Source organism: Glycine max, chromosome 20, assembly GCF_000004515.6.
Source record: "Glycine max cultivar Williams 82 chromosome 20, Glycine_max_v4.0, whole genome shotgun sequence".
NCBI lineage: Eukaryota > Viridiplantae > Streptophyta > Magnoliopsida > Fabales > Fabaceae > Glycine > Glycine max.
The window spans coordinates 42751618-42779544 of NC_038256.2; the positions used below are offsets into that span (position 1 = coordinate 42751618).

General features: G+C 35.0%; 2 protein-coding genes across 3 annotated transcripts; one reads left to right on the forward strand and one right to left on the reverse strand.

The window, feature by feature from the left end:
- Nucleotides 1-9350, forward strand: LOC100799747 (pyruvate kinase 1, cytosolic). Of its 2 annotated transcripts, XM_003556239.4 has the most exons (16): nucleotides 1-268; nucleotides 1140-1236; nucleotides 2763-2860; nucleotides 3042-3197; nucleotides 3684-3761; nucleotides 4563-4694; nucleotides 5068-5145; nucleotides 5354-5425; nucleotides 5551-5640; nucleotides 5821-5965; nucleotides 6180-6268; nucleotides 7042-7137; nucleotides 7294-7361; nucleotides 7576-7675; nucleotides 8493-8552; nucleotides 8915-9350. In XM_003556239.4, the coding sequence occupies exons 1-16, from the start codon at nucleotides 200-202 to the stop codon at nucleotides 9065-9067; spliced, it is 1581 nt and encodes a 526-aa protein (XP_003556287.1). In that variant the 5' UTR covers nucleotides 1-199; the 3' UTR covers nucleotides 9068-9350. The 2 variants fall into 2 exon arrangements, with proteins under 2 accessions (XP_003556287.1, XP_006606294.1); XM_006606231.4 differs by lacking the exons at nucleotides 1-268; nucleotides 1140-1236 and adding an exon at nucleotides 2398-2416.
- A 904-nt stretch (nucleotides 9351-10254) lies between these two features.
- LOC100800280 (dihydrolipoyllysine-residue acetyltransferase component 1 of pyruvate dehydrogenase complex, mitochondrial) lies at nucleotides 10255-25341 on the reverse strand. The gene is made up of 23 exons (XM_003556240.5): nucleotides 25033-25341; nucleotides 24889-24942; nucleotides 24206-24260; nucleotides 24100-24130; nucleotides 22260-22306; nucleotides 22119-22163; nucleotides 21912-21985; nucleotides 21157-21226; nucleotides 20426-20614; nucleotides 20274-20318; nucleotides 20065-20138; nucleotides 19460-19529; nucleotides 18837-19226; nucleotides 18334-18394; nucleotides 18193-18237; nucleotides 17959-18042; nucleotides 14095-14171; nucleotides 13958-14020; nucleotides 12418-12488; nucleotides 12238-12298; nucleotides 11229-11289; nucleotides 11066-11146; nucleotides 10255-10759 (listed from the first exon to the last, which is right to left on the reverse strand). The coding sequence occupies exons 1-23, from the start codon at nucleotides 25110-25112 to the stop codon at nucleotides 10701-10703; spliced, it is 1887 nt and encodes a 628-aa protein (XP_003556288.1). The 5' UTR covers nucleotides 25113-25341; the 3' UTR covers nucleotides 10255-10700.
- Between the last annotated feature and the right edge of the window lie 2586 nt (nucleotides 25342-27927).

The window sequence follows — 27927 nt, forward strand, 5'->3', positions numbered from 1 at the left end:
AAGTTGTAACACGTACTACATCTACACTACACTTCCTATTTATATTTACTTTTGACTTCCATTCTTCAATTCATAACATTAGACCGTACAACACTTTCTATATTTATCGTCCATTCTCTCTCACTCCATAATTGCTTCTTGCTTTGGTCGATCCATTCGGTGATCACTGATCAGTGGTTTGGTGTTGTTGATAGAGAAAATGCATTCCAGCCCTTTGCTTCTTGAGGAACCCATTAGGATGGCATCCATCCTTGAGCCATCCAAGCCTGTAAGCATTTCCTTCTGTCGCTCTTTCTTTTTCATTTCTATTTCATGTGTGATGATGTGTTCTGCTAATATAGTCTTGTGTTGTAACTTAATCTCTGTGATCATGAGAAAGCAATCAACTTTTGGTGACCCATTTGTGGTGTTGTTATTTAGACTGATTGTGTGGTATTGGTGATGATGTTTTTGATTGCTAAATGCTGAGGAGTTTGGTGGATCAAGTTGAAAAATGACTGTGACTGATGAAATGAAAGACATTTCTACTCTGACAAATGGTGTGCAATTGATATGGGGTTGTGCTGGTTTTGTTAATCTTGTCTTCTTTTAAGCACTGTGATTCTGAGAAACTAATCAACTTTTAGATTGTTGGTAAGGAATTTAGTAGATCGAGTATTAAAATGACTGTCATAGATGTAATGAAAGACACTTTTAATCTGAATGGAGTTTCAATTTGCTAGTCGATTTGATTTGGAGTCAAAGCAACGGTGTGATCGAAATATTATTTGTGCTTGTTTGTATCATATGACAATGATATGGTGCTGGTTTTTCAACCTTTGAGGAAAGGAACTTGAAAAATCTCACCAAATGGATAACTTATTTATTTAACGGAAGGTAGCATAGGTTTAGTTTTGGAGAGGGATTGGTGTGTGTCCTTTAGATTATTTCATTGTTTCACATATTCTTTTTGGTAAATCAAAAGAAATATGTGTTAAGTCTTTAAGATATGGAAGTTAAGTAGTAAGTTTTAAGATCTTGAAAGAAAGGGTCAATGAGTTTCATGCAATTTCCTATAGAATTTTTAGTCCATATTCAATGAAGAATTTCAGTGTTTGTCAATTTGGGTTTTGATTGAAGTGTTTGAATGCATTCTGCAGACTTTTTTTCCGGCTATGACGAAAATTGTTGGCACACTTGGTCCAAAGTCACGATCAGTTGATATAATTTCCCATTGCCTTGATGCAGGAATGTCTGGTATTCTTCCGTTACAACCTTTGATCACTTGTGATCCTTGTCTGAAAATTGTCTTAACTTTTGCCCAATATTGATCTCATTATTTATCTTCTTTCAGTAAAGGGTAGTAAGATGTGAGATTTTTGATTATTTTGTTTCTTATTGCTATATTGTCAGAAAACTAGAATAGATCAATCAATTAGAGTCAACTGTGCTTGACCAAGTGGGAGGGCCTAGTAGTTACCCAAAAGGGGAAAGAAATAAAAAGAAAACCTAATGCCTTCAGTCACAAAATCTATTTGAACAACACTTAAATATGTTTTTGATCTCTGATATATATTTAATTTTTGCATTTGATCCATGATAAGTTTTTTCTTCGACTTTGATATTTGAAAAGTTTTGGTTTAGATTCTAACTCTCTGATATTTGAAAAGTAGAAGTGCCATTTGTGGCGGCTCAATAACCGCCGCTATTTGTTAAAAATGGCCTCCTCTCTGCATCCCAATTCCATGAACCGCGACCCCTTTTCGCAAGAACCGCCGTAGTGATGTCGTACTCAAGGCCAGCCTGGAAGTATTTCACCAAATCCTCCGCCACAAACTTCGCCTACCCACTCGTTGGCACCGTCCTTCCACCGCACAAGATACTCCAAATTCTCACCTTTCCCTCTCCGTTCCAGAATCTCCTGCACCTCCGCGTACTCGAACACTGCCCCTTCCAACGCCAGATCCTACGCCGTTCTCGGATTCCCACCTTCTAGTCCAATCCTGAGTCCGAACTGCATCGGATTCCCCTTTGGCGTCACCATCAGAATCTCCCTCACCAGATCCAACGCCATTCTCCCATGCTCATCTGCCACCTCGGGATCTGCACCAAGATCCAAGAGAACCTTCGCCGCACCGGGCCTGACGTACCCTGCCCCCATGTGCAGCGCCGCGAGGCCGCCGCTTTGGTCGCAATGGTCCAGATTCGCACCGGCCTCCGCTAGCAGCTTCACGTGGGTCCAGATTCACAAGGACGACACATGGTGATGAAGATGGGCTGTTTGAGCTGAGTGGTGGGCCTGGGTCCATACTTGGGAACTATCAACAGCAAGGGTTTGAGGTCGACGAGCTGGGAAGGGGAGAAGTCCGGGGAGGGGGTGGTGGGCGGCAGAAGTGGATGATGAGAGCGTGGAGGAGAAGGATTCTCAATATTTGATGTATTTATTTTTCCCTTTAATTGATTTTGGCGGTTTTTAATCAGCAGAAAATTTAAATTTGATTTTGAAACAAACATTGACAATTTTTGAGTTGTCACAAATCGCGTTATCAAATATTTAACAGACACGTCATCATTTAACTAACGGAAGGAATCTAAAACAAAACGTTTCGAATATCACGTGGCCGAAGGAAAAATTTATCAGGTATCAATTGCAAAAGTTAGGTATATATCAAGGATCAAAAATATATTTAAGCCTTTGAACAATTGTGTTTTGCTCATGTCTATAATATGTTTCTGAGTTATCTGTTTTGTCATCTCATTCTTCTTTTCTTCCCATGTGCTAGTGGCAAGGTTTGACTTTTCATGGGGTGATCCAGAATACCATCAAGAGACATTGGAAAATTTGAGAGTTGCTATCAAAAGTACCAAGAAACTCTGTGCGGTATACTTGTCATACGTTTGCTGTTTATTTATTTATTTATCATTCACACGTATTATGATGACTTGTGACAGATCCATAAATAATTATGTTTTTAATATGTTAACTTATATCTCCGGATGTGCAAATACCTTATGAAGGGTAATTGATATAAAATTATATGTGCATTTTGGTCCAATTCCAGGTTATGCTAGATACTGTGGGTCCAGAATTACAGATTGAGAATAAGACTGATCACCCAATCACCCTTGAAGCAGACACATTAGTTGTCTTAACTCCAGATCAAAATAAAGAAGCTAGTTCAAATCTCTTACCATTAAATTTTACCGGGCTATCAAAGGTCAGTGTAACTTTTCAGTGTACTTTGTATTTTTGGGGTTTGCAATATTATTCTGTTGAATATGTATGTTGGGCTCTGCCTATTTTTGTGTATAGTCACTACATGCATGTTATCCTCTTTGCCTTTTGAAATTGTTTCTGTCAGTTCTCTTGTTGCATCTTTGTGTTTCATCCAGAATGTACTCGATAGATTCTTAAATGCGGTTTGCAGAATGACTGGTTTGGTATCATCATTTTCTTGGATATTTTTTTCCTTCATGCTTTTTGTGCCAGTCCATATTTGATAAGTCTGAATTTTCATCATGGCCCTTTGAAATGGCTCAACCGCTCAAGTTCCTACATTTCGTGACTCGTGATGCCTTTATTCTACATTACTTTTATAAACCATTCTATATTGGTTGACGAGGATTATGCCCCATTGCACTCTGTAAGGATTGGCTACGATTTATGTAGTGTCCCCTTAACTAATGTGCCCATAATTATGCAGGCTGTGAAGAAGGGTGATACTATTTTTATTGGAAAATACTTGTTTACTGGAAGTGAAACAGCTTCTGTATGGCTGGAGGTAATGCAATCTTGATTGACTGATACAATCTTAATGCATGTAAAAATATTTTATTCTGATTATGTGATTATTTTAATAAATTCTGTTGTGTATGTTATTGGAATGCCTTTCTTTTGACCTCCTGGGGCTACGTAATTCAGTTATAGGCTAGTTATTATACTATTTGCCAAAGTTTGACAGTCAGAGTCAGAGATGCTCATTGAAATAAGTTACCCTTAAGTAGATTACTATGTGTCACAATTGCAGGTCAATAAGATACTCGTTATATGATTATTACAATTTACAGTGCAATACAATTCTCTAACTTAATACTTCTATCTATTAGTATACTAATTGCCACAATTCCGGTTGCAAATGAGATTGTGGCACTAATAATTAGTTCAAGTACTAGTACTTTTTACTGCAAGTCCAAGCCATACTAATACTATAACAATATCTTAAATTTTTTCTTCATCAAAATTAAACATACAGGATATTTAATTTGTATTCGAGTTTTGGATGGTTTATGATTTCTGGTGGGCATTGCCGTATATTGTTTTCATTTTCCTCTTTTCCTGCTTAACCTCTTTTTTCATTCTTCTATCTTTATTTGTTCCATTAGTCTATATTAGTTTTAGTTCTGTATATTAGAAGGTTTGTTCTGCATCAAATAATAGACTTGCCACATGTATGCTGCTTTTGTGCAGTTAGCTTTGTAGTTAGCATTATATGAGGGTGCAAAAAGTAGAATATTGCCAATGCAAAGTCAGAATTATTCTGTTTTATTATTGTCACTAGAGTAGTTTTCGTTTCACAATGCAGGTCAGTGAGGTGGAAGGTGAGGATGTCACCTGTCTGGTAAAAAACACTGCCACACTCTCTGGATCATTGTTTACTGTACATGTCTCTCAGATTCACATCGATCTTCCTACTCTTGCTGATAAAGATAAGGAGGTAACTAACAAGAAACTTGAGCAAAAGTAGTGAGAATGACATAATGTGATCAAGTTGCCAATATACTTTGTGTTTGAGAATGGATGCTTCAATTTTTATCTATATTCATGGGGAAAGTAGAATTGTATTTTGTTGTTGAAATTATAGCTTGAGTTGATCAATGGCTGAAACTACTCAATTTTGTTTACAATGACTTATCTTTCAGTTAGTCTGTCAATCTAGAAAATGGACCATTTATTTGACAATCCAAGAGATCTAATGTATAACTGGTTTGAGTTTCCCATTTTTCAGTCATGAATGGCAAATACCTTGTTATTACCTTGTAATTTTGTAAATCTAAATGTCCCTCTTTTCATTTTACTCACTAACTCAGGTAATAAGCACATGGGGTGTTCAAAACAATATTGACTTCCTTTCATTATATACCCGGCACGTTGAAGATATTCGTCATGTAAGGAATATTCTTGATAAATTTTATCTTACCCGTTTTATCATGTGTCTTTCCCTTTTCTCCAATAATCTTCCTGACTTAATTTCCAACTTCTGAATTTGCTTAGTTTTTGTAGCACTTGTCAATTGTGATTCAGTGAATCATTTTTATTTTTAGTTTTCCTCAGCATTGAAAAAGTAAACAAATGCCAGCATTTTTCATTTTGCAGGCACGTGAATTTCTCTCTAAATTGGGTGACCTGAAGCAGACACATATTTATGCAAAGATTGAAAATATAGAGGTAATTAAGAAACTTCAAGGTCTTTTGAAGAATGAACTCTCCACACCTATGACAGAAAGATGCTAAGCTGTAGTGTGCTTAATCGTGATTCTAAAACATGTCTTTCTTCTGTAAAATTATTGTAGGGAATGAAACATTTTGATGAAATATTGAGAGAAGCAGATGGTATCATCCTCGCTCGTGGAAATTTAGGGATAGAACTCCCACCTGAGAAGGTCAGCATTTACTTCAAGACAGAAAAATCCAATGTTATATATGAGATATTTCCATTTTGTTTAGTTGTATTCTTCAGCATGAAGAAAAATTGTGTCAACTTGTGACTTTTACAGTATTCCTTACTCTCTCCAGTATAAAACTTTACTACAATCTTCCTAATATATTTATGGATTTGACAGGTTTTCTTATTCCAAAAGGCTGCTATTTACAAGTGTAACATGGTTGGAAAGCCAGTTGTTGTTACACGTGTTGTGGACTCTATGACTGATAATCTAAGACCTACTCGTGCTGAAGCAACAGATGTTGCCAATGCAGTGTTGGATGGTAAATTACTTTTTTTGTTATATTTGGTGAATCCAGTTTGATTTATTTTGATAATGATTGCAATACAGAATTTTATAAACTCTAGCATTTAATACATGTGCATGATTTTGTTATTCATCAATATTCCTTTAGTTCATTGCGTTCATCACATTATGCATAAGTATGCCTTGCACCTTTCGTGTCTAATTTTGTTTTCCTCTTTCTTTTTGATCAGGAAGTGACGCAATTCTCCTTGGAGCAGAGACCCTGCGGGGACAATACCCTGTAGAGACCATTTCTATAGTTGGAAAAATATGTGCTGAGGTTAGTTTGTGCCTTACGTTTAAACAAATTCCTATAACATTTTTTACCATGAAAAATTTATTCCTGTAACTCTTGTTAGACATTTGGGGTAAAGTTCTCTTAAAAAAAAATTTCAATTTTGAAATATAAAAATTTTCTCATTGTCCACCCATCTCTCATCTTCTTATGCTTTTGAATTGATTTCTTGTTATTCTTGGAAAGTTTCCTTGTGTATATATTGATAATTTATGACTCTGTCATGCATCCCTCACAAAACCACTTCCACAGTTTAATCTTCTTGGTTTTTCCATTATGCTGCCTAAACTGCTTTTATGTTATAAAGTTTGCTTTGACATCATTGCTTCCAACATTTGCACATTCATTTCCTCGGTCTTCTTATTGCTGACTTGTTTTCTACTTCTTGATAGAATGGTAATCGCTGATATCCAATAAATGATTGAATTTGTTTTACTAATGTGTTCAGATGTACTTTAGCTATAAAAATTATCTCACCACCATATTTTATCTTCAAAAATGATTTGTCTTGGCTGTTCATAATTGTATCATATATTTGCCTTAGGTTTTTAAAAATCTGAGCTAACAAGTTTGAAACAATCTTCATTTCTCTGTCTTTGTTTTCCCCTCGTGTTGCTGCTGATCTATAAAACAGCTTGTTGTCTTTGAAATTACTTTATGATTTTTTTATTATGGTAAATTTTATTTCATTCATTATACAATGATTACTGTTTTCTGTTTGCCCTGAAGAGTCATGATTACTTCCTCATTGTGTGCAGGCAGAGAAAGTTCATAATCAAGATTTGTATTTTAAGAAGGCTGTAAAATATGTGGGAGAGCCAATGAGCCATTTGGAATCAATTGCTTCCTCTGCGGTACATTTCTGGGTTGCACTACTCATGCTTTTTGGATTGTTTTTATGATTCTTTTTCCACCAACATTCTTCTATGCTTGCTCAAAGAATTATGTACTTACAATAGTGCATAACATAGCATACTGGGAAGTAAATTTCTCTTTGCTGAAACATACAGGTTCGGGCAGCTATCAAGGTTAAGGCCTCTGTTATTATTTGCTTCACTTCATCTGGAAGAGCTGCAAGGTTTCATTTTATCTCCTTCTATGATTCCCCTTTATTAAAAAGACTTCTTATTTTTGGGATTGTTGATGCCAGATTTCGCATTTGTCAAATTCTTTCTCTCAATAATTTAGTTCCATGTTAGATTTAAGTTATCGGCACTAAGTTATTCTCTATTCTGTTGCAATTTGATGTCTTGCTAACATATTAAGTATTTGTTTATTGTGTATCTATGTAGATTGATTGCTAAGTACAGACCAACCATGCCTGTGATATCTGTTGTCATTCCTCAATTGAAGACAAATCAACTCCGATGGACGTTCACCGGTGCTTTTGAGGTATACAATTTGACATTAGCTTTACATGAGTTTTGAAACTGAATTGGACTACTGAAACTAAATGTGGGAAATTAACATGATATTATGAGTGATTACTATCTAGAAATCTGTGGTGGAGCTAAATAGATACTAAACCCATATTTTTGAGTTAGCTGGTCTTGAACTTGACCAATTCAAGTTATTCAAAGAAGATATTTGCTATGGTGTTAGCTTCTTCTTCTAACATTGAGAACTTCAATTCTTGATTAAGAGTATATAATTAGTTTTGTTCTGCTCGTGCTGTCAACTTTCTGGGATAAATTTCCTACTCTCCACAAGATCATTAATTCTAGTTTTTATGTCAATATTATTTTAACAGCTATTGGTTTCGTTGCTTTAAAAAACAACATCGATTTGAATTTTTCTTTTTGGAAAAATTGCTTGTTAGCTTTTACAAACACGTGTAGAAACATCTCTTGTGAAAATACTTGGTTCAACAGTGAAAATTATTTGAAAAATTTGCTGCAGTTCCATGCTTGTGTAAATTACTTTCCTGCTTAAATTCCCTTTTATGCTTTGTTTGGACTAGAAGTGAAACAGAGAGAGGAAAGAAATAAAAAGAAAAGAAAAGAAGGATAGAGATGAAAGAGATATAAGTAAAAAAATGCTTTATTATTTCAACTAAAGTGTTACTTTTGTCCCAAACGTAATTTTGGAGGCTGCCCACTGGATTTCCAAACATGCACTCAAGTTTGTCTTTAGTTGATTTGCATTGTGAAACATGACACTGAAACTAATCACTTTTTGCTAACTGATTCCTTTTATGACGCTATGGCAGGCTAGGCAATCTCTTATTGTGAGAGGTCTTTTTCCTATGCTGGCAGATCCACGACACCCAGTAAGAATTGTTCAACGTGGATTGATATAATGATGTAACCAAAGAACAACACAAAAATTCAATATAAAAAAAAACTCAAATGATAACGTAGGTAAGGTGTATTAGGCAAATCAAATAAACATAATTTTACTAGCATAATGCTAATCCAATCAGAAATAAGATATTCCAAGGCCCAAGACAATTACATTTTAAGACCTAATTAACATTAAAATCCCTATTTCCCAGATTGAAACCTGCCATAAAATCAATTTCATTCAAATATAATATCCCATTTTATTTATTTAGTTTAAATTTTTTATTGCCCTCAGTTAAATGTCTTTTAAGAGGGAGTAAAGGTTTGTGATTTTGTGGCTTGAGTGCAGGCTGAGTCCAGAAGTGGAACAAATGAATCAATTTTGAAGGTTGCTTTAGACCATGGCAAGGCTTTTGGCATCATAAAGCCACATGACCGAGTTGTTGTCTGCCAGAAAGTAGCTGACTCGTCAGTTGTGAAGATTCTTGAGCTCGAAGATTGAATGATTACAACTTATGCGTTATTTGATGCATAATAATAAAGATTCTTGGGCTTGTGTTTGATAATCGGAGCGATATCCAGTTTTGAAATCAAGCATGGTGTGCTGATCTTTCGGCTACTTATGTTGTTTAATAGTAAACCATCCGAATTCGAAAACGAAATTGATTATCTTCTAATGAATTTTATGCTGAAAAGAAAAGTATGAATTATAAGACACTTTGTAAACACTGAGTGTGCCAGATAAACTTGTGAGATTATTTTAGCTTAATCATGAGTTCAAAGTATACAATTGTGTTGAATACTTTGATAAAGTTTTATTTGCCTACAATAATTCTATTTCATTCTAATAGGATTGTCTCCAATAAAAAATATCCATAACTTTTGAAAAAGAAATCTTTTTTATTAAAATTATTATTGCAAAACTAGGGATGACAAAAAATAGAATTTAAATAAACTATTTGCATACGGAAATTGCTGAATACTACGAAGCATATCTCACATGAATAGTACGAAAATATAAATCAACGGCAGCCCATGATTTCTGTCTATTTTGTTTTTCAATTTTTATCTTTTTATTTAACTTTTAACCAATATAAAAGAGCCACACACATTTCGTATTCTTTCGTGTATGTTGTTTCGTACTGTATAGCAGTGGTCATTTGTGTACATACCTTCTTATTGAAAAATATACAAAATCTATTTTTGATACTATTTTTCAATTAAACTTTGCATATCATTTCGTTAATCAGTGCTGTTTTTTAATATTGATTTTTATTATGCAATTTATCAAGTGAAACTCAATGTGATCGAAGAATAGCACTAAAAATGGCTAACGTACTGTAGCTTAGTTATCTCCTTAAGTCTTGTATCTAGACTCGTATTCATTTAGTTAAAGGTGTATGAGATTCACATGAAAGAATGGTGTATGAAATTCATCCAAATTGTCGAGAGCTTGAAAAATAAGAGTCCGTTTGCTAGTGGCTATACAATGATTAAACCGAAGGTGCTACCTTAAAATGCATAACCATATTCATCAACGTATGCAATGGACCAATGCCAACATTGACTTAGATGAAGAGATTTAACCAAATTTCCCATTATTAATCCAACCACTAGGCCAAATCCTAGTACAAAAGTTAAAGATAAAATGCTGGGGAGAAAGAGCCAGACCAGGCTTATAGATGAACATTGAACCAAAAGTACCATTGTGCCAGATCATGCCGTCGCTTAAATCGGATGACAGATATGCAGCACATGAAAAGAATATTTATTCATCCAAATGTTGGTATTTGAATGACTGTCTATACAAAGCTCTTCATACAAAACTACCCATCAAAGAGCAGAAAAGTGCCTAATGAACAAAAATTCCAACGTGCTTGAATCTCAATTGTTGAAAACCTAATGTTAGATGGTACCTTGGTGGGTATTTTCTCAGGATATTTAGTAATTAGACCCAAGACATTATTATACAAAAACTAATGAGGCACAACAATCGAAAACTGTTTCAGATGATGAGATAAAAGTGAAAAAGACAAAAATGGGGATGCTATGCAAGTTTGATCCTGGTTGTGGTGGATCCACATAATTGGTCGTGAGAAGTCCAATCAAGTAACGTGAAAATTTGTGTTGTGTCATTATAAAAGCAGTCGTCTTATATCACTGAAGTTTGATTGCAAAGCAGAGAGAAATGCACCTGCAAAATAGAGTTAAACCACATGAGCAACCATTTAAAACAGTACCTTGGTGGATTGGATTGCTGAAGAAATGGTCCATAGGTGTTATTCAATAATCAATATGTATCACGCGCCAACAAGCATGTAATCATACACACAAAAATTCTGTTCCTAGTACTGAATATACGGCAATTTGATTGTGATATTTTAACTGCTTTGATCCTAATCAGCATTGCAACTTTGATTACTAGAAGGCATGCATGTAACAGTAATCAAACTTCTTCCTACTTTCCATTGGCCAACTAAAGTGTTCCAGTAACACATACCTCCAACTTTGCCATCAAAAACACGATGATCAGCAGACAATGTTAAGCTCAACTTAGTGGCAATTGATGGCTTCTCAATTCCTATAGCAAATAAATACCAACGTTAACACAACCTGAAATTTTAGCATTTAGTGGCACATAGAGAACATCCATAAATTTATACCATCAGTTCCAATTACTGGTTCCACAACTTTGTTGCCTCTCCCTACAGCAAGAATGCAAGCCTGCAGCAAATGAAACAAAATAATAAAAAGCCTTAGAGACACAGTAGCAAGAAGCTAAAAAAAACTTTGGACATTTTACAGTCCTGCTCACAAGGGTCAACAACTTGGGTAACTAATCTCAGACTAGTAAACCAGGCACTCTGAAAAATCTTCCAAAATAGCATGTTTTCATCAAGCGTATGTTCTGAACCAAGAATGGTAAACCTGAAATCCAATGAACTGTTTCCAATTTTTTCCCTCTTATATAATCAATCATGTTAGGAATTAGCTGTCCTTGGTTCACTGTGATGGATTGATTCTTCATTGCCATAGTTTACATTTTTTCCCAACTATAAAGTAGAGTACATAAAATAGATTTTGCTTTGTCTTTACCAAACAAACATAATAGGGAAGGCAAAAGAACTGGAATAATTTCATGAAGGGTCTGCACTCTGCAACTAAAGGGACTACTAAGAATATCTATAAACCTGAAATCTCCGGTTCTCTTTCCTTTTTTCATTCTTCTAAAGAAAATCAAATTTGGCAAAAGTCATGCTAGGTTCACCATGCTAGTTTGCTTCTTCATTGATAGAGTAATAGGCTAATAGCATCTTAGAAAAAAGTATAAGTTGGTTTTTCCTCCTTACTAAGTAATAAAATGTAAGGAGTGAGTAACCTGGAACATAATTAACTGTGTTCACGTGCAAAAATAAAATAAAATTACTGATATTAAGAAAAGTTATACATCTTTACTAATCTATTTATGGGTAACTGGTATTGGACCTGCACATGGTAGATTCACAATCCACTTGGCTACATCCACATCCACCCTTATACTAAGTAAAAACTAAATAGATTTGGCAAGCAATTTTTTTCTTGTTGCTCTTACTTAAGGCAAATAAATTAGATTTGTAAGTGCAGGTGTGTGCGTGTGTGTGTGAGAAAGAGAGAGACAGAGAGAGAAAGAACCTGAGGGGGGTTTATAATAGCACAAAATTTATCCACAGGAAACATTCCTAAGTTTGAAATGCTGCATTAAGGCATTGCGCAAAGCTCAGAATTATTACTTTTGGCACAGTAAATATTGCTCAAGAAATATGATATATGGGGAATTCCAAGGTTGCATGACAGTATAAGTAGTAAACTCACCTAAAAGTTCCCCCTTGGAATTCATGTGGCTTCAATTTGCCAGCACGTGCCTTTGCAGCTAGTTCCTTGACCTAAAATGCCAACAAGCAATCAAAGTTATTTGAGAAGCAAACAAGAACATTACTTTCCTGTCTTTCCAAAGTTTAAATTTAATTAGGATGCCTAAATCAAAATGGTTGTTGAAAATCAGGATAAAATAATATACATTTTTTGTATTAGGATTTGTAGGAAAGTAGAAACTGATTTTGAGGAAACTAAATATCCTCTCATTATTAGTATTTATTGAAATGACATCTATATAATAAAGCATTCGGGGTGTACTCAAACACATGGTTTTAGTCCAACATGTCTCTGTTCTTCATCTGATTTAACAATGATGTTCAGGTTTTGAACTTTATCTGTGTTTGTATCATTGTATGGCTTATTGTGTGTATTTAGTAGATGAAGAACAGATGAATTATCACAAATTTCTTCAACAAAACCAGTGATCGTGTCTTTGAAAACCCTGCCAAGAGAGTTGTTGGGACTGGCCAATGGATTTTGGAGAAAGGCAAAGATGTTGAGCTCCTAACTGCACGACAAGTGATTGGGAAAAGGAAGGTACTGGTTTTTTGGGAAGCCAAAGGCAACCATTTTACTAAAACAAAATGGATCATGCATGAGCTCCAACTTGCTACAAAATCAAGTCCATCTTCAGTAGACAATACAATAGTGTCCACCATTAATTATCATTATCAAAATTGAGCTCAATACAACAGTGCTCAATTTTGATAATGGTGGACACTGTTGTATTGTTTATCAAAGATGGATTTGATTTTGTAGCAATTTGGAACTCATGCATGGTCCATTTTGTTTTAGTAAAACGGTTGCCTTTGGCTTCCCAGAAAACCATTACGTTCCTTTTCTCAATCACCTATGGTGCGGTGAGGAGCTCAACATCTTTGCCTTTCTGCACTACTCTCCATTGGCCAGTCCCAACAGCTCTCGTCAGGGTTTCCAAACACACAATCACTGGTTTTGTAGAGAAAAAAATTGTGATAATTCATCTGCTCTTTATCTACAAAACACACATAATATGCCATACAATGATACAAACATATAAGAGGTCCAAATAAAGTGACAGGACCTTAACACGTGCATAAAACTGGAAATTATGAAGGGCCTAATGGTAACAGGCATGCTGGTTTATGAGAAGAAAAGAAGAATAACCAAGGAAAGGAAAATTTGGCTACCCAAGAGAGGGAAAATCATAACAGACTGGTGACAGGTGGTTTGGATGTGTGGGGGTGAGGAAATTCAGGAATCAATATATGGGAAAGGAGAGATGGAGGAGGAAAAATATTGGTGAAGGTCTTGGAGGGTAGGTGGCACCACACCAGAAACAATCATTTTTATTTTGTTGAGTATTCTGTTATTAGAGGAATCTTCCTCAGCCATAAGGAGCTTTGCTCCCTGATTTCTTAGTTAATAGCATACGGTATATTCCAGTTTCTATCATAAAGTCATTAACCAGAAACCTACACAAATGAGATAAAATTACCTCTGAGGAGATAGCAGATATTGTCTTCTGATCAGCATTTTTTATTATTGGAGTCATCAAGCCCTATAGTCAAACAAAAGGTTTGAGTATTTTGTATAATGATACTATCATACCGACAGTTAAACACCATCAATTACCTTCTCAGTGGCAACTGCTATGCATATGTCAATAGAATCATTTAAAACCACCTCACCCGTCTCAACATTCCAGTATGCTGCCAGAATGAAAATTGGATTTCAGCACTAGAAACTCACATGAGAACAATTTAGTTTTAACTTTTAAGAGTGGATGTGCAAATGGGAAAAAAGGTAAAGAGTAATATATCACAAGCCAAATGTTAAAAGAGAAACAAAACGGAGGCATATTTGTGCTGAAACCGTGCGTTTGAATACACAACGGGTGAGTGTTATATAGGCTTATTGTATCTATTACACATAATTAGAGGATATTCAGTTTCCTCTAAATCAGATATTATATGCCTATAAACTATATTTGTTACAATAAATCAGAGATTATGATCTGATTCTCAACACCAAGAATGTAAAATATCACTCCAAATTAGTCTTGTATCCAAGCACTTCATAGTAGTTAGTAGTTAGGCTCGTGTCACTCCAAATTGACATGGCATGTTTGGTTTAAAATCCAAAGAAATGGACAAAAAGAGGAATGACAGGTACATTGACACTGCACAATGCACCAGGAATGTAAAAGTATCCAAATCTAGAAGCCAAGTTACCAGGTAGTTCAGACAATTATATACCAAGTTTACCAACATTATAATAGTTTTTAACACTTGGCTACAGCATATTAGAGTATATGTTTGTATAACTGTGAAAACAGTTTTGTAATATGTTTGTATAACTGTGAAAACAGTTTGTAAGGAGCTAACAGCACCCCACTGATGTTAGGCTGTTAGCTTCTATTAACAGAATCTCCCTCCTTATGGTTAATTCTGTGTGCTTAGTTCAGAGGTTCAGAGGTCTATATATACCTCTTTGTAACTAACTCTGTAACTAACTTTTCAGAATGAAATGATATCAGTTTTCTCTCTCGCTCTCTCTCACTCTATCAAATACAGCAACATGGCAAAGTATGGAAAACAGAGCAGCAAAGATTAATGCCTGCCAGCTGGATTCACGTGTGAAAATTTAGGCACATTTATCACTTCAAAACAGACTGCATAAAATCAGAACATATGAAGGGCATTAACTTGAACAAGAATAACCATAAACTTAGCATGTTAGGAATCAGGATTTGGCTACATAAATCTCAATTAAAATTTAATTGGCATCTGTTAGGTCATAGGATATTAGTTATTCATGTTTTAGAAACCTTGGTATTTTATTTATCATATTGGTTGGGTTATGCTAGCTGTACTTGGTCGAGATTATTAGTATAAATTTTAGTGCTTTGTACCTAAAACATATCATATCATAAGAAGGGGGCATATCTAGTGAGAGGACCATTTTTATATGTACATCTTAGCCATATGACCATATGTGGGTAGTCAAGATTTAATTATGTACCACTTAAAAAAGTTGACTTTAAAAAAAAAACACACACACACACACACAGACAACTTGTGTATTTTAATCTTGATCATTCATGAAAAGATCTAATGGTCAATATTTATTCCTCCCTGATCAAAAAAAAAAAAATATTTATTCCTCCCATTCATAAAAAAAAGCCCCTCTAACTAGATACATCTCATATAATGTTTCTCTCATTCCTTCTTATTCCACCAAATCCTTAACATTTCCTCTTTGAGGGGTTAAAAAGCCCTTGTGATTTCAACATGGTACTAGAGCAGAACTATTCTCCATGACCTAATCTGATTCTTATTCTTCTGTTGAGTTTTGGGAGTCTGGAGTCTTTTATTTGGTTTGGTGCCATCTGTTTTCACCCTATTTTAGTGTTTGGCGACTGTCAATTTTTCAGGCATGCTTTCTTGTCTGGCACAATTTCTGTCTCCAATTCTTGCCTTTCCTTATGTCTGACTAGTGATATGATCCTACAAATGGAATCAGAAGATTCCAAACAATAGGGGCCTGAAATTTCAGATCATTAGCCTCCCCATGTACTACCGCAAGAGTCGCAAGACACCTCTGTCCAACAGCTGTTTGGGCACATGCCAGCACATGATGGCATGTCCAAACTGTCCGTCCACCTTTTCAAGCCTTTACTTGCGATGTTTTAAAACTTGGACTGGTGATTAACCCAATAGAGGTACAGGATCAGTGTGTTAGTACTCCAATTGGTGAGGCACCAACGGAACCACATGAATCAGTAGATATTTAAAATAATTATATATATGATATATATTATATTTGCTGCAAATATATCAATAAATTCTATGGTGTAGCGGTTTGGTAAGCTTTTCCTTAATTACTAGGTACAAGGTTCGATCCTTGTTGGCTACAATTTTATTATTTTTTATAACAAAAGAGAGTGAAGCTGCAGGGGGCACATGAGAGAGTGAAGCTGCAGAATATGAAGAAAGAGGCATGCGAGAATATGAAGAAAGCTGCAGAACATGGGAAACAAAGAAAGCTGTAGGACACAGGACTTGATAGCCAGCTGTTGGCAGGTACAAAGGAGACATGGGACTCAAGAAAGCATGACATGCAACAGGTTTTGAATTCAGAAAATTTTGATGGTTCCATCAGGTACTGGTTTCACTAGTTTAATCCGATTCTTTACCGGGTTGGTGATGCCATCACTGAGTAAATAGCAAATCTGATCCAATAATGGACTCAAACCGGTTATAGGTCTAGCTCCCAGTTGGACCTGGTTAAAAGACTGATTTCTCGTTCAAGCCAAGTCTACTCACTCATTGCAGTCAAAGTCAAGGCTTTTTATCCCATTCTTCAAGTCAAGGCTTGACATTTAAAAGTTGAGAATAGCTTGTGCAGTGTGTATTATACTTATAAAAAAAAAGTTAATTTTCTATGAGAAATGGGGTATAAAGGGTAAGTTATAATTTTACCTAGAAAATTATCATAACATAGGATCTTTTTACTCTCTGTTTTTTATTTTTACTTCATCTTGCATTAAAATGTCTAATAGATAATAAACTTTAAAATACTTCAAGAGATTTGATAAAAGGGAAAAGAGCAATGCTAGGAATATGCTCTCTAACCCACTATTTTGAACACACTCCCTCCTATTGGTTGAAATTTATTGGAAATAAAAAAAAATTGCGGATCCCATATCCTATTTAATGACTCTCTCTCTCTCTCCTGTTTTTGTAATTTTCAATAAATTTTACCCAATAAGTGAGAGTGTGTTTGAAGGAGTGTGTTAGAGAGAGTATTCCTAGCACTCCTCAAGGGAAAAAATGTTTTAAGTTATAAATAAGAAAACAAATCAAGCTAAAGCTTCATATATTTAAGCAAGCCAAACCCAAGCTTTAAATTTGACTCATTTAAATAAATGAGTCCAAGCTTGAGCATTATATATTTTTCATAACCCAAGTTTCAAGTACTTAGCTTGGCTTGACTTGACTTGACTCTTTACAACCCTATATGACACTTGGTTTTGTTTCTCAGGAAATCTAGGTTAGTTTACATAAATTGAGTTTGCTTGAAACAGCCTTTGCAAGCATAGTTTGGGAGGTTCAACACAGTTAGTTCAGCCAATCACTTCATTTTCCAGTGTCATTATTATTCACATAATGGGAGCATCTACCCAATTGTATGTGTCAACGATATTATTATAGCAGAACTAAAATAGTGAAGAGTTATTCTGCAACCAGAACTAGGGCCCAAAGTTAACTCGCACAAGTAATGCAAACTTTAAGCAAATTATTGGTAACAAGATTCCGTTGTTTTCTATACTGCAAAAGCAAAATAATATATTTACTTAAATATTGATGTAGAATAAGCAGGAAAGGACATTCACAGCTCTATTAAATAAAAATATGTTGTGATTGGAATCCCTACTACCCCTGAGATAATTATAGGTAACTAGAATTGATAGAATAATACGATAAAATTATTTACCGTTTGCTTCTGGTACATTTCTGAGAGCAGCAGCTACAACTTTGACAATAATGTCATTCACAGAAACTTTAACATCATACTGCTCTGCAATCAAGGAACAAATATATCACATTGCCATAAAACACATGACTAAGAGTATAACATTTAACACATCAACAACAACAATAAGCCTTATCCCACTAGGTGAGGATAACATCTGACTCATGCCAAGGAAAATTTATTACTGGTCCATACCTTTAAGATCCTTTCGAAGGGAAAGAAGAGGATCCAGTACGACATCTGATACATGGCAATCAAAATATATATTAATTAGTCAGCGCAAACATAAATTAGTTTGCGATAATATGCATTATGCAAGGCATTGGGAATCAAAACCTGATGATAAATACAAGTGTGGTGTATTTTGTTTTGAGTCCAATAATCTCTTGGCGATCACCTACAAAACAGTAAAAAAAATTAGAGAAGAGTCATCATATATTAAGGGGAAGAGTGGAAGGAATCAGAGTTGAATTTTTCCCAAGTATTCATGCAGTTGAGAGAAGTAAATAGCAAGTGTAGGACATCCAAAAACTATCAAAAACATTAAAATGAAATCTGCATCTCTGCATGTATACCAACAGTCGAGGACATTTTTTTTTTGGGGGGGGGGGATGTGCCAAACACACTTAACAGAGACCACAAAAACAGTAGAGTTTTCTGATCCATATTAGGTCTAATTACAAGCATTTCCCTTCAGATATTTGAGTAATCAACTCTGAGCCAGAGACACCAGACCATGACTGCTCAGAGACCCTTTTTGTATACTGTTCATATATCCTTATTTGGCAAGATAATTCTCATTACCGTGTAACATGCACTGAAATACTCGATGGACCTACCTTGCGAATTTGACTATTAGGAAAATCTTCATAAGCATCTGACAGCTTTAAGTCAGATTTTGACTCTTGGGAAGCTGCAACTTGTTGATGACTTTGAAATGATGATACCTTTTCTTTAGATGAAGCAGGTTTTGGAGATAATTTTCCTGACTTAATTGCAGAAAGAACATCCCCTTTCAGTAGGGTGCCATAAGGACCAGTTGCATTCAATGTTGACGCATCCAATCCATACTCTGTAATTAGCAACTTTGCAGCTGGACTAATTCGTATTATATTGTTTTTCTGAGCTTTGGCCTCGCTTTTAGTGTCACGTTGGGGAGCCTTCTGTTGGTTTGTTGAACTTCTGCTAACAGAGTTCATTATAGCTTCAATATCACTTGCATCTTCAACCTTGTAGAAAAGCAGGTAGCGTAAGTATTTTGATATGCTCCAGTGCTCTTCATAACAAAAGCAAGGGATAGCAGTTTGGTAGACCAACCAATAAATATATATGATATTGTCAGATTTCTTAGTTTGTACTTCAAAAGAAGATGCATAAATTGTTAGACCTCAATCCTCACCCTGACACATTTCATATTGCATTTGAAGAAACTTACAAAATTGCACAACATTTCCACACTTACTGTTATTGCAATAGGATGTCCAACTGCCACTTCTTTTGAACCTTCTGGAGCAAGTATCTTAGCCAGGTACCTAGTGCCCACCACCCCATTCAGATATAAATTAGTCAGCTAGAAAGTGAAACTTTATCAGGAAGAAGAAAGGAGGAGTACAAATAAAGCTCATCTGTAAAATAAATCAACTAGAATGCAAGCTTTGTGCTAAAAAATTGGATCAGAAATTTGAGATCAATAGTTAGCAAGATAATAAAATTGAAGAGATTGTAATCTACCACAAATTTAGACAATGAAAGACACCATTCTCGGGTATTACTTTTAGTGGAACTTTAATTTTATGCTTGATGGAAACTAATCAGTACTAGTCATGTCATTTCTATAAACACTTCGGTAAGACATCAGACATGTAATGAATATGTTTACTATCCAATATATGACACGACCTAGCCTTTGCTACATTCAAAAAATAGTTAGGATGTGACATCATGGACAAATAACTCTTTGTCTAACAATAATTCAGTGTATTGCAGTGTAGATTTAGACAACTCAACCATACCAAACAAACAGAACATTTACAATGAATGGCTTTCAGAATAGGGAAAGATTATTACCCCTCTTCAAGAGTTTCAAATTCAAGTGTAGCTTTGTCTGTCTCGATCTCACATAATATATCGCCCACTTCAATCTGTTAGATAAATTAAATGTTATTGCATATCAGATAAAGAAAATATGGGCATTAATGACTCATGTTCATATTTTAAAATATTAAAAATATATGAAAAGTACAATCTCTATTAGAACCTTAGGTTAAAACACTAACCTTGTCTCCTTCTTGTTTCCTCCATTTAGCAATGTTTCCTTGGTTCTGTGCAGGAAAAAAGAAAAAAATTGACAACTAGTGCTTCCATGGAAGGAGAGAAAATTTATGTCTGCAAGCAATAGTTACAACGGATAGCATCAAAATGTTCTTACCATTGTCGGTGACAAAGCTGGCATTTCAAGAAGGACATGAGGTGGAAGTTCTGATGCATTAATTATAGCAGAAGTTGATTCTGATTTCCTCTCATCTGTGACATCCTCACGTGTTGGTTTCTTCTCTTCAACCCTGGTCTCACCCCCAGCGGAAGCAGGAACATTTTGGATGTCATTTTCATCCTCAACCTTGTCGAAAATTCAGAAATTAATTAAATCCCACAAATTAATAGTTTAAAATCAATTAAGTTAATTATTTATGATTTACCAAATCAGAAAATTTTAACTGTATGTTTTAAATGGGTCATTAGAAACTGAAAGCTGAAATTAACTTCTTACCTCCAATTTGCAAGAAAATTTCAATGTTATTTAAGCCCTTAACAGTATGTGTGTAACACTTTTTTATTAAATTAGTGGAAAGAGGTAAAAGCAAATAATGTTTTAGATCATGTGAGGCAAAGGCTAAATTGAGAAGTTTCTATTAGCACCTTAGAAACCAGAAAAGCACAAATTGGGACATGCAAGGAAAACAATTGTAAAAGACAATTTGATCAAAAGAGATGAAATATATCCAATAGGCATAAGAAATCTTGAAGGAAAAAAAAACTACAAATTAGTTTCTCCATAAAAGCTACTTTCATTAGCAAAATGCAATAATGTTGGAAGTAAAGTTCGCAAGGGATTCCATATAACAGTAATAGTGAAAGAATTGGAAATTAATGATGGCTTACTGTTATTGCAATTGGTTGTCCAACAGGCACGTCCTTTGAACCTTCAGGTACCAATATCTTAGCCAAAAATCTGCAGGAATCATTGAATTACCACAACAGACACATTTTATTGGTGCACTAAAATTTACATGCCTCATATCAACACTCACCAGTCAAGTATATTGAACCCTGATATATTAAAGGCCAAAATGCACAAGAAATTAACAATGAGAATTATTATTTTTATTTTTCGATAATCAATTCATCACTTCTTGGTCTAAAATGGACATACATGCATAAAAAGACAGAAGACAGCTAAGTGGAAGAACAATTAATGACGACAACAACTCATGGGTGGTTTTCTTGGTTTCAGAGCACCAAGTAATCTTTTTAAGCTTTGATCTTTGCCACTCTCATGCAAAGCACATGTGTAGCTATCGGCGGTAAGTAGGACAGAGTTCAAGCTGTGTTTATTGAATAGGCTTCAAGTGAAAGTGCATATTAAAATTATTAAAAACATTATTGATCCCCCATTTAAATTCAAACAAAATGGCTCACGTAATTTCCTGAAGACCTTAAATGTGGAGATCCTTACCTGCTGGTCTCTCTAGAATTATTCACCAACAAAGCTTCTGACTTGTTACTTACCACTTAGAAAGAAGTGGACCAAACATACTAATTTTCTAGATGGTAAGAAACTGAAGTATATAAAGCTTAAATTACAGGTCATCCAAAACATGGGAAGAAAAAATTGAAAGGATGAAAAAGAAAATTACCCCTCTTCAAGACTTTCAAATTCTAGTGTAGCTTTGTCAGTTTCAATTTCACATAGTACATCCCCCACTTCTATCTGTTAGATTAATAAGTACCAATGTCGAAAAGATTAATTAATTCAAAGAAGTCAATCTCCAAAATGAAAGCATCAGCACAAACAAAAGTATGATCCATAACCATCAAAATATAAGAACTATATACTAACTGACCTTTTCTCCTTCTTTCTTCCTCCATTTTGCAATATTACCTTGGGTCTGAAACCAAAAGATGAGGTCAACAACCGTACGTGGAAGCCCTAAACAGAATAGAGATAAAACAAAGAGAGAGAAAAACTGTTTCCCCAAGCTTACCATTGTAGGAGATAAAGCAGGCATCCCAAGGACTTCATGTGAAGAATCTATCAAGGAAGAGGGGGAATGATCAGAACATAAGCAGATGCACATGACTAAATATATGCATATTACACTCTTTAATCACTAAATTCAGTTAAAATATCAAGCAATTAACAAAATGATAAAAGAAGAAAACTATTGAGATGAAGAGAATGAATTACAAAGAAAACAAACAGAGGATGAGGAATCCTCCTAACCAAAAAACAAAAACAGAAATGGGATGGAAGAGTCTTGTGGGAGTATGCGAGACACAGAGAGAGAGAGAGAGAGGAATAAGGTCAAAAAATAACAAACAGTGGGTTTTTTATTTCGCTTCACACAGCATGACCCACGAGTTCACGGGTCTAAGGCTCAGAAGGATTCAATGATCCCACAAATTTTATAATAATCCCAACAGTCCTGCTCTGGTACCAAAAACTGGTCTAGGAGTGGACAGGAGCGGAAAAGGATTGAAACTCAGTGACAGTGACAGTTAGATTCAGGTATGCAGTTGTTCAGTTATATATATATGTGCAGTGTACATTCAGTTCACAAACTCAGTTGAGTAATGACAGAATATAGTTAGATTCATGAACAAGCTTTCAACTCTCCATTCTCTCTCTTTTCCCTTACTTTCTATCAGATTCTCTAGGCTTGTTGATAACTAATACAGCAAGGCTACTTAATCTCTTTGCATTGAGATCGAGGTCTCAGTTCTGTAGCAGCAACCATGACCAGAACACCTAAGAGAAAAATTCTTGATGGAACACGCATTAACAGTTTGACTCCCAAACACAAAATGCTGCATCATCCTCTCCCAGACCCATCAACAAAGTCTGCCAATATCTCTCGCGGACACATGAAGAGCATTGAAGGTGGTTAAGACTTGAGAGAATTCTTAGATACCTAAAGAGTCTAGAGTCTATACCATGGTCGTCTTCTTCAGCCAGCACCATTGCACCAGCCAATCCTTCTATTCACCGATTGTGATGTGGATTATGCTTTTGACCTAAATGACGAGATCAAAATCTGGATACTTTATCTCCCGGGGATCAAACTATTTCCTGCTGGTCCAAGAAGCAACCCCTGGTTGCTAGGTCTAGTACTGAAGCAAAATGCAAGAGCTTAACTAACACTGCTGGCCAGCGGCTGAAATTCTGAGGATCCAGTCCTTGCTTGCTGAGTTGCATTTGTATTTTCCAATTAAAACAACAAGAATTGTGTGACCATAAAGATCATATAACTAAGCTACTCTTATAAATAGCTAACTCTCTATACTGAAGACTAACTTTTGTTATCTCTGCTCTCAATAGTAAGTTCGCATCACATAATTCTCTAAGATTTTCCTTTTCTTTCAGTCATTTTCTAAGATCACTATTTTACAATAATAGCACATCACCCTTCTGTCTCATTCTCCCCTAAAATCCATCTCTTCCTGTATATGAATGCATTACAATAGTCTCTTAACTTTCTATGTTTAAGGTTCTCTAATATTTAGGTTTATAAGCCGTTTGAGTCTAATTAAGAAGGCTAAAAGTTGCAAAACATGATGTTGCCTCTTGGATTTTATAGCTGATAAACATATTGTCACTAAAAAAACAAATAGACATCCAACACTATATGCCACTCTTTCAACTTAAAAGGCTAACACAGCATAGCATTAATTCACATGAAATCTCCAAAATAGGAGCTTCAATAACCAGCTGTAGAAAAATACATCATAAATAAGAGAAGCAGACAAGCATGTTGAATAAAGCCAAAATTAAAACACTAAACAAGTAGGAGCTTTGTGAAAGTCGAAAAATGAAACATTAGGTACCTGAAGATGAAAAGTATTTGACATCAGTCCACTGCCAAAAAAAAGTTGAAAGTTGTCAGAGAACATCATAGTCACGATTGGAATTTTTATCCATTCAAATTCTAACCTTTGACTTCAAAGATCTGTCATGAATTCCAGTAAGCCTAGAGCAAGATGCAGGCCTGATAAACATCACCATTAGTAAACCACCACGATAAGTAAAAATGCAGAAGGCAGAGAAGAAAGACAAATTAAGAGAATGATGTAACATTTCTAATTTATATGACATGTCTAACAAAGAGAATGTGAATCCCACCACCCATCCATAAATTGGATGCACTGGAGAGAATGCCAGGCCAGCCAATAGAGTTCAAATTTGGCCACTTGCCACTTGTTACTAATACTCATTATGTTAAGGTGAGGGTTGTCTCTTACTTTATATGTTATTATGTTGGCCATAGCAATAGCACACTCTTCACGACGAGAACTGGACGTCTCCACCATAAAGTTTGCAGAACTGGACATTTGCAGGCAAGTAGTGCGATAGACTCAACAACAATCAGTGCGACAGGCTCTGATACTATTATAGAATTTGAATTTGGGCTTAACTATCAAAACCTAGCTCAAGAGGCGAAGGTTTATCCCCACTTACATACATTATTTCGACCGCATCACTAGCTGATACGGAATCTCTATCTTAGAAGTTCAAACTTCAAACTAATGGCGTAAATAAGAATGGAAAGCAGACTAAAATAAACCTAAATTCACGGATAATGAAAAGAAGGAAGAAGGGTAATGGATGATGCAAACCTTATTATATTGTGATGATCGCCTCCGAGGGTAAAAATAGATGAATAAGAAGTTCTGTAAGAAAAAGGGAAGGCGAAAGTGTGGATTAGAAGAAGCATTATAAGAAAAGCAAGAAACGGGAATTAGAATGAATAGCGTGAGTACCTGGAGAGGGATCTGGCGGGAGAAGAGAGGATGAGAAGGGAGCGAGAGAAGAGAGGGTGACGAAGACGCGACAGTGCCATGTCGAGTGACTGCGTCGATTTGATTTGATTCGATTCAAAAGAGAAGTGGCTCAGGCTGCCACTGCCGGAATCGGAATCTTCTTCTCTGGTTAGTTACTTTTCTCTAAACACGCGACGGGCGGGGTCGGTAGGTAAGCGAGGTTATTGTTCTGATGTTCTACTCTTCTTCGTATACACACGTGCACGCTTCATGCACCCGTGCCAGCCACCGTAGGCGGCGTTTTCCACACCGCCGATTTTTTTTTATTTAATCACTTTTTCATTTATGAAGAATATTTTTTTAGATTATTTTGATCGTTTTTATAGTCAAATTCATCAATAAGTTCAAATATAATTTTTTAAAAAATAGATATTTAATTAGATTATCTACTCAAATATAATCTAAACATTTAAATAAGTTATTTATATAATCATGTATTTACAATGGATAATGTAAAAAAAAAAAAAAAAAGAACAATGAATAAGGTCTAAATAAGATATTATACTGATTATAAAAAAAATACTATAATGTGTTCTATCCATTTTCATATTAGTGTTTTAAAAAAATAATTATATGCAATCTTGTATTTGTGCCAATTATGAATTTAGTTTTCGCACTCATTACTCATATTTTACTTTATGTGTAATAAATCAATAAAAATATTAAATAAAAAATTATTATAACTAAATTGAAAATACATTCTTAAATCATCCAAATATTACTCAAATTAAATCTTTATAGAGAGATTTTAATAAGCCCAACCCATTGTCACCATATGAAGAAGAACTTGAAAGGGGTTGTTCTAGGCCTCAACAACATTGTCATTAGCCCTATTCACATTTTAAAACTTCTAAAACTATCATTTTTCACATTGTACCTAGCAGAATCATATTTTCATTATATAAGTGGGGTGTGAAAAAATTGTATGTTGAAAATACGATTTAATTGTATAATGTATAACAAAATCGTTCTTTTTGTGTATTTTATTTTTACATCCTCATCAAAATGAAAACACTTTCATTGTATTGAATATTAAAACGGAATCATATTTTGGTTGATCACCTTCGCCACACCCCAACCCAAACAACACCTTTGTCCTTTGTTTCACCTCGATGTTGGCGCACTGCCACTAGCACCACTATGTCGTTGGGTGGGGAAATGCTCCAATATCCACGACCTTCTACCATCATCAAAAAGGAGAAGCGTTGCAAATGTCATCGCATTGAATTCGTTGACCGTGGTGGTGTTTGGACATGTATGAGGTGGTGACAAGATGAGAAGATTAGGCATGGATTTGGCAGGTGTAGGGGTGTGCGTAGTGGTTTTGGTATTTGGCGAGTGGTGGTGGTGCACAGCATGGAGGAGACGGGGTAGGACAGTCCCACGGTGCGGAGGTGGTCGGCGGTGGTGATGGCTGCACGATTTAGATATGGGCGAAAAGAAGGTGAAGAGAAGAGGGAAGGGTAAAATGGTATTTTTCAATAATGTAGGGGCCAGTATCAATTCCCTAACTTGGACTGGGGTCTAAGGCAGCAAAAAAATGGTCTGAGGACTCCATTCGGTCCTTATCCAATACAGGCCCAGTGCTTAGGGGGAAAGAAAAAACGTTTACTCCTTGCTACAATGCTGTATGTTGCAAGAACATTAAAAAAAAAAATCCCCCAATGAAGCGAACCATCATTGTTTCTTCTCACGGACAATTGAACGCAGGAGAAGTTAAAAATTGTCAAGTGCAGGTTCCATACATCACCATTTCAAAATAATTTATCGCAATTCAATAATAAAGTTGAACAAACAAAATTTATCACCACAATGAGCTATCTACCCATGACATGAGTGGACACGTTCAGGACAACACAATAAAATAGTGCATATCTGATGGTTTCCACGCAAGAGGCAGTTCCAACCGTTTGATGCTACGTAACCCATTAAAACACTTGGGTTATTACTTATTAACAAGGTTTTTTTTTAATGGATTAAAAATTAAAACTAATTGTCATAATCGATTGTTCAATAATTACTTATCAAAATAACGTATGAATGTAGGAAGTATCATCTTAAGTCGTATTTTATGTTTTTTTTTGTCTTTTACTTGAAGACATTATTATGATATTTAGTGTCAATCAATCCAACAATAAATATATGTTTAATAAGTAGATTAGTAAATATAGCTTCACGTAATTTAATGTTGGTAAAACTGACACAAAATTTTTATATTAGATTAAAAAAATAAAAATTACTTATTTTATTAAAAAATACCTTTAAAAACATAAGTATTTTTTTTATTCATATGTACTTTCTTAATCTTTCTTTCAATTTTTTGTCAAAATTATAAAATATAAGTACAAAAATGAAGAGTATTTTATATTTACAAAGTTTACAATGAATAGTGAAAGGTTAAACAATAATTGAAAAAGTTACAATGGACATTATAATTTTCTTATATTTTGCATCAATTTAATCGATGTGAAATTAAGTAAAAATGTGTTTTGTCTATAAATATCAAGAAGGATCATATCGAGTTAACGCCTCTTATACTCTTGTGTTATAAAATTCACCCAATTTTTATAAATAGTTTGGTGACCAATCCATTATGATAATTAGTTTTCATTTTTAAACCATTTTAGTTAAAGAGCTTGTAGGGTGTTGAGACTCCATCACAATAAGGAAAATGGGAGAAAGAGCAACAAAAAATAGCTAGTTAGGCCTCAGAGGGTGAAACTATGGTCCAGCTCAAGAAACAAATTGCATAAACACCATTTTAAGAAATTGTTTATTTTCTTTAAAAAAATATTTTTTAAATGCTCAAACAAACAAGGCCTTGTTAATATCTCA